This window comes from Chenopodium quinoa, unplaced genomic scaffold (genome assembly GCF_001683475.1).
Source record: "Chenopodium quinoa cultivar QQ74 unplaced genomic scaffold, ASM168347v1, whole genome shotgun sequence".
Lineage (NCBI taxonomy): Eukaryota > Viridiplantae > Streptophyta > Magnoliopsida > Caryophyllales > Amaranthaceae > Chenopodium > Chenopodium quinoa.
The window spans coordinates 1,820,014-1,827,195 of NW_018742974.1; the positions used below are offsets into that span (position 1 = coordinate 1,820,014).

General features: G+C 41.0%; 2 protein-coding genes across 2 annotated transcripts; both read left to right on the forward strand.

Moving 5' to 3' along the window:
- The first annotated feature begins 1,726 nt into the window (after window positions 1-1,726).
- On the forward strand, window positions 1,727-2,503 carry LOC110729286. The gene has a single exon (XM_021909015.1). It carries the CDS (start codon window positions 1,727-1,729, stop codon window positions 2,501-2,503), a length of 777 nt encoding a protein of 258 aa, XP_021764707.1.
- Window positions 2,504-4,575: 2,072 nt separating this feature from the next.
- On the forward strand, window positions 4,576-5,406 carry LOC110729287. The gene has a single exon (XM_021909016.1). The coding sequence runs from the start codon at window positions 4,576-4,578 to the stop codon at window positions 5,404-5,406; it is 831 nt and encodes a 276-aa protein (XP_021764708.1).
- The last annotated feature ends 1,776 nt before the right edge of the window (window positions 5,407-7,182 follow it).

Sequence of the window (7,182 nt, forward strand, 5' to 3'; positions counted from 1 at the left end):
GGTGATATAGTTTATAGTGAGAGTGATACTTACTCTTCAAGTTCACCACGCAAATCAATGTCGGGACAAGAGAATGATGTTTTGTTTCGTGAGTTCGGAAATCCGGAGGATTACGAACTCACGGGAGGGATTTTACTACCCGTCACGGAAACCAACTTCTCGATCCATCCACAATATACTCGAATGGTCCAATCGGAGAAATTTTCCGGATGTGCAAGTAAGGACCCTATTGAACATTTGGACCGATTCCTTGAATTGTGCGTAATGATGCAAACCAATGAAGTGAGTCAAGACTAAATTCATATGCACCTTTTCCGGCAATCTCTCACCGGACGAGCAAAGAAATTGCTAAAGCAAGTAAAGCCTAACACTTTAACAACATGGAGGGAGGTTGTAAAAGCGTTCTTGAAGCGCTTTATCTCCGAAGATAAGACCACCGAATTGAGAAAGGAAAATTGCATCATTTGAGCAAGAGGCCGATGAAAGTCTTGGTGAGGCATGGGAGAGATTAAAAGAGTTGGTGCAAGCATGTCCCCACCATGAGTACAATCAAGGGTTGCTTATGCGGTTTTTCTACGACGAATTAGAGCTTATGTCAAGAGCCAATTTGGATGCGGGGGCGTTTGGTTAATTAATCAAGATCCCTCAAAATCAATTTGAAGCCACAATAGAAGAGGTAGCAAAGAATTACTCTCTAGGGGGGGGGGCGAAGAAGAAATGCTCCAAAAAGAGGTGGTATTTACGAATTGGAGAAAGTTGATCAATTACAACATCAAATTGATAAACTAACAAAAAGGATTTCCAAGTTGAACACGAGTGTGAATGCAAGTTCAAGTGGTGGAGCAAGCTCTTCTCAAGTTAACTCTTTCTCTTGTCAAAATTGTGGAGGAACGAACCATGATACATCCCATTGTGGAGGTTTAAGCCCCGAACATGTAGCGGCATACAACATAAGGCAAGAGGGATTTAGAGGAAGCGGTGGTGGAGTAGCTTGGAGACAACCACCACCCAGGTTTGTACCTCAACCTCAACTATGGAACCAACAAGCTCAAACTTCCTATAACTCCAACCCTCAATATCAAAAATCCACCTCCATATCAACCCCAAAACCTAAGAGGAAGCTATCCAAGGAACAACCAATACAACAATCAAACCCAAGCACCTAAAAGAAATCATCAAGAACAAGCACCTCAAGCTGAGCTAACTCAAACTCAACTCCTCCAAGCCATGCATGCACAAATGCAATCTTTTGGGCAACAAATGCAAGATATAAGAGCTCACAACAAGATGGTTGATTCACAACTAGCTCAATTGGCCTAGAGAACTCCTTTCAATTCACCATCCACTCTACCCGGACAACCACAACCTAACCCATCTCACAATCCAAAACCCGATACATGCTAGGTGATCACATTGAGGTCGGGAACTTCCTTTGAAGGACCAAATTAAGGGGATAGTGAGGAAAACAAGGGAGGAGAGGAGAGTGTGAATGAAAACAAGGGAGGTCAGAAAGAAAAACATGATAAAATAGAAGGAGGTTTGGAGAAGAAGAAGCTTGACAATAAGAAGACAACTTCAATTCCTAGTGAGGCTAGGAATCGTTATGAACCGGTTCCTTTTTCCAGGTCGGCTTGCGGAGAGGAAATTGAATGACAAGTTCACAAAATTTCTTAGTGTCGTGAAGAATTTGCATATCAACCTCCCTTTTCATGAAGTTGTGACACAAATGCCATCTTACTCCAAGTTCCTTAAGGATATTCTCACCAACAAGAGGAAGCTCAATGATGAGCTTATCACCCTTCCACATCAAGTGAGAGCTCTTGTCCAACATAAGATGCCCAAGAAGGAAAAAGACCCGGGAAGTTTCACTTTGCCGGTGAAAATTGGGAACATGGAAGCAAGGGGCGCCTTAGCCGATCTTGGAGCAAGTGTTAGTTTAATCCATCTATCCATTGCTCAAAAACTCAATATTGAGATGATCCCTACAAGGAAGACAATTCAATTGGCCAATCGATCGGTGAAATTACCTTGTGGAGAGCTTGAGGATGTTCCAATTCAAGTGGGACACATCTACGTGCCTTGTGACTTTGTAGTGACAGATATGGAGGAAGATGTTAACACTCCTTTGATTTTGGAACGTGAAACTCTTAAAACTTTGGGGGCGGTCATCAATTGCAAGAACAACACCATCACTTGTGAAGTGGCCGATGAAAAGACTGTCTTTGAATTTTCTAAGTTGCTCAAGACCCCCATGATTGAAAAATGCTATAGAGTTGATGTTGTAAATGAGGAGCTTGATCGCTTGGGGAGGGTCGTGATGAGGCCTCAAGATCCAATGATAGAAGCCCTACATGCAAAGAAGAGTTCCACTCTCAAGAGGCTAAAAAATTTGTCATGGCAATGGAGGAATCCTCAAAGGAGGAAGTTGAACAACAAGTTAAGACCGAGCTTGAGTCCAAGGAGGAGAAATTGGAGGAGATTTCTAAGCCTCCTCTCAAGGTAGAACTCAAGCCTCTTCCCCCTTCTTTGAAATATTCTTTTCTTGATAAGGAGGGAAAATACCCTATTATTGTCAATGCTACCCTAGATGGTCTTAATTTGGAAAAGCTTCTTGATGTTTTAAGAAAATATAGGGATGTGATAGGGTATATCATTGATGATATCAAATGTATTAGCCCTTCTTTATGCATGCATCGTATTCATCTTGAAGATGATCATTCCACCTCCATTGAACCTCAAAGAAGGTTGAACCCCAACCTTCAAGAGGTTGTGAAGAAAGAAATTTTGAAACTACGTGAGGCGGGCATCATCTATTCTATCTCCGATAGCAAATGGGTAAGCCCGGTTCATGTAGTTCCAAAGAAGGGTGGGATGACCATAATCAAGGATAAAAAGGGAGAGGAAATCTCCACCCGGACGGTGACCGGGTGGAGAATGTGCATTGATTAAAGGAGATTGAACAAAAACACCAAGAAATATCATTTTCCTCTCCCTTTCATGGACCAAATGCTTGAAAGGCTTTCTAACCATGCTTTCTTTTGTTTCTTGGATGGGTATTCCGGATTTTTCCTAAATCCCTATCCATCCAAGTGATCAAGAGAAAACTACTTTCACATGTCCATATGGGACATTTGCATACCGAAGGATGCCATTCGGATTATGCAATGATCCCTCTACTTTTCAAAGATGCATGACTTCCATTTTCTCTGAGATGCTTGAAAAAGAAATTAAGGTTTTCATGGATGATTTTAGCGTTGGTGGCTCTTCTTTTGACACTTGTCTTTTTAACCTTGAAAAAGTTTTGAAAAGGTATCAAGAGACGAGTTTGGTTTTAAATTGGGAAAAGTGCCATTTTATGGTTGAGGAGGGCATTGTCCTCGGCCATAAGGTTTCAAAAAATGGCATTAAAGTAGATCCGGCCAAGTTTCGGTGATTGAAAGTTGCCCCCTCCTACTTCCATCACGGGGGTACGGGCTTTTCTTGGGCATGCCGGTTTTTACTGGAGGTTTATCAAAGATTTTTCTTCAATCGCCAGACCCTTGATCGAATTGCTCAAAAAAGAGGTTGTTTTTTATTTCAATGAGGCTTGCCTTGAGGCGTTTTGTAAGCTCAAGGAAGCTCTCATTTCTTCTCCCGTTGTGCAAGCTCCGGATTGGAGCTTGCCTTTTGAGCTAATGTGCGATGCCAGTGAATTTGCAGTAGGTTCCGTTCTTGGTCAAAAGAAACAAGGAAAATCATGTGTCATCTACTACGCAAGTAGGACTCTAGATGAGGCTTAAAGGAATTACACAACAACGGAGAAAGAGATGTTAGCGGTAGTGTTTGCATTCGATAAGTTTCGGTCCTATCTCAGATGCTGAAAAGTTATCACGTACATAGATCACATCGCGGTACGGTATCTCATGACCAAGAAAAAAGCAAATCCTGGCTTGATATGTTGGATTCTTTCTCTCCAAGAGTTTCACATGGAAATGAGGGACAAAAAAGGAGCAGAGAAATATGTAGCGGATCATTTTTCTAGGCTACCATTTGAGAACAAGGAGGATGTACCGATTAATGATAAGCTAGGATTCGAGGCTCTCATGGCTTTGGTGTCAACTTCTACCCCTTGGTACTCCGATATAGCAAACTATCTTGCGTGTGGAGTCGTTCCCCCGGAGTACTCTTCTCAAAAAAGAAGAAGTTTTTCAAGGAATGAGAAGGTATTTTTGGAATGACCCATACCTATTCAAGCAATGTTGAGATGGCCTTTATCGGAAGTGCGTTCCAGATCATGAAATTCAAGGTGTTCTTGAGCATTGCCACTCAGTACCATGTGCAGGACATGGTGGTGTTGACAAAACAGTGGAAAAAATCTCTCAATCTTTATTGTGGTGGCCGACGATTCATAGAGACGCCCACCAATTCGTTGTGCAATGTGATAGATGTCAAAGGAGCGGAGGCATTACCAAGAGGGACGAAATGCCCTAACAAAGTGTCTTAGAAGTTGAACCCTTTGATGTTTGGGGGGTGGATTTTATGGGGCCTTTCGTTTCTTCTTGTGGGAATCTATACATCATGGTAGAGGTCGATTATATGGCGAAATGGATTGAAGCCATACCCTCACCTACCAATGATCACAAGGTTATGCTTAAGCTCCTAAAGAAGATCATTTTTCCTAGGTTTGGAGTTCCGAGGGTGCTAATTAGTGATGGAGGCTCCCATTTCGCCAAAAAGCAATTTGAAGCTCTTCTCAAGAGGTACGGCGTTCATCACAAAGTAGGATTACCTTACCACCCTCAAACTCAAGGAAAAGTGGAGGTCTCGAATCGTGAAATCAAAAATCTTCTTGAAAGGACGGTGAACAAATCAAGGAGAGATTGGTCTCTCAAACTTGATGACACACTATGGGCTCTTAGGACGGCATACAAGACTACAATCGGCACGACCCCCTATAGGTTGGTCTATGGAAAGGCTTGTCACTTGTCGGTTGAGTTGGAATACAAGGCTTGGTGGGCCATCAAAGAGCTCAATATGGATTTATCGTTGGCCGGTGAGAAGAGATTGCTTAAGCTCAATGAACTTGAAGAGCTTAGAGATGATGCTTATGAGAGCTCAAGGTTATATAAGGAGAAGGAAAAAAAAAGTGGCATGACCAACATACTCGAAACAAGAACTTTAAGTTTGGAGACAAGGTTTTGCTTTTCAACTCAAGGCTTCGTTTGTTTCCGGGTAAACTCAAATCAAAAGTGGTCGGGTCCTTTTGTGATTTCAAAGACTATTCCTTATGGCTCCTTTGAGTTAGATGCGGATGGTAACAAGTTTATGGTTAATGGTCATTGTTTAAAGCATTACTTTTGCAAGGAAGAAGTTGGTATCATCGAATGCATAATGCTTGATCCTTTGGATCCCAAGCCTCCCACTTGAAGAATTTTTCTCATGGTCAAGCTAGTGACCTCATAAAGAAGCGCTTCTCGGGAGGCAACCCGAGTCTCTAACCCTTTTCTTTTTCCTTCTTTCTTGATGCTTTGTTATTTTATTATCTACAATGTTGGATTGTTGGATTTTCAATTTTGATTGTGTTGGAATTTTTGATGTGCTTTGCCTTAGCATGATGGTATGGTGTTTAGTGTGTTTTGAAGAGGGGTGTTTTGTGTATATTGTGTTGAAAAATGGCATTTTTTTGGAAAAGCCAGGTGGTTCGACCGAACTCCCCGAAGGTTCGGTCGAACCTTTTGAAAGGTTTGTCCGAACCTTATGGAATTTCGGTCGCACCTCCTCTGGATCCTCAAGTTGAAAACTTTATGCCAGAAATACAGAAATTAAGATTTTGGAGTAGGTTCGACCGAACTTTAGTTCGCCCAAACATAGCTGTGTTCGGTCGCACCTCCTCTGGATCATCAAGTTGAAAACTTTATGCCAGAAATACAGAAATTAAGATTTTAGAGTAGGTTTGACGAACCTTAGTTCGCCCAAACATAGCTGTGTTCGGTCGCACCTGCTCTAGAATCACAACTTGAAAACTTTCTGCCATTTTTGCAAAATTCAAGTTAGAGAGAAGGTTCGGCCGAACCTTGAGCAAGTTCGGCCGAACTTACCCATGGTTCGACATAACATACCCATGGTTCAGTCGAACCTTTGTCGATTTTAAAAAAAAAAACGGGGGCTGCTCTTCTTCTTCATTTCATTTCATTTGACCCCCTCTCTCTCTATTTTCCTCCTTCTCACTCTAACCTCCATTGCAACCACCTCTTACAACCTCAAACCTCCATCAAAATCACTCCAATCTTCTCTTTTTCTCACTTATTTTCCATCCTCTACTCCATTTCTACAATCTCCACCAAAAATTCCTCACAAAAATCCCATCTTTTCATTTCCCCCAATTTCTAGGGTTTAAGTGCTTTGGTATTTTTGGGTTTTCTACTTACTTACAATCAATTGTGGTATGATTTTCTTAACTTTTGCAAGTTTATTTCTTCAATTTCTCATAGTTATACCATATTTTGGATGTTTAAATATGAATTGTGGTATTCTTGAAATTGTTAGTAATAACTTGCTTGTTTCTTGTGGTTGTTTGGATTTACATGTTGCAATTGATTTGTAATTGATAATAGAACATGTTATTTTCATGATTATGCATGTATACCTTGGTTTTGTTTGATCTCAATGTCTTTGCTTACAAATGTTGATTTCATGGTAGGGTGCTTATGCTACTATTTGGTGATTGAAGAATTCATGAATTGGATGTTGTTGGAGAACGATTCTTGTTGTTTTTTGTTTGATTTTTGATGGTTTGGTGAATGATTATCACTTAATTAGGAGACATCATGCCAAAATTCACCTAGACTTTGTTAGGACTTTTATATGAATGTCATAGGATTTCTTGCCCATGCCTTGGTTTAAATGTGTCCATTTATGCCTTGAATTGAATTGTTATCATCCATTATATCTATTTCACAACTCAAGGCAACTACTTTCACGCATACACTTTTACCTTGGCTAGCTTCTTATGACATCTCTTATCAAATTTTCCTAATAATAGCTCTTTGTAATTTTGTAGAATCATGGCTTTCGGAAAGAGGAAGTCAAAGAGGAAGAGAGTGGGCGAGTCTTCTTCAACGAGTTTCCCGCCTCCTCCCGGCATCAATGATCATGGCATAATTGCTCCGAATGAGAATTTTGGGGACGTTTACAAAGCCCTCA

Coding starts and splice junctions, on each gene's coding strand:
- LOC110729286 (XM_021909015.1), top strand. CDS start 1,727: ATGCCATCTTACTCCAAGTTCCTTAAGGATATTCTCACCAACAAGAGG.
- LOC110729287 (XM_021909016.1), top strand. CDS start 4,576: ATGGCGAAATGGATTGAAGCCATACCCTCACCTACCAATGATCACAAG.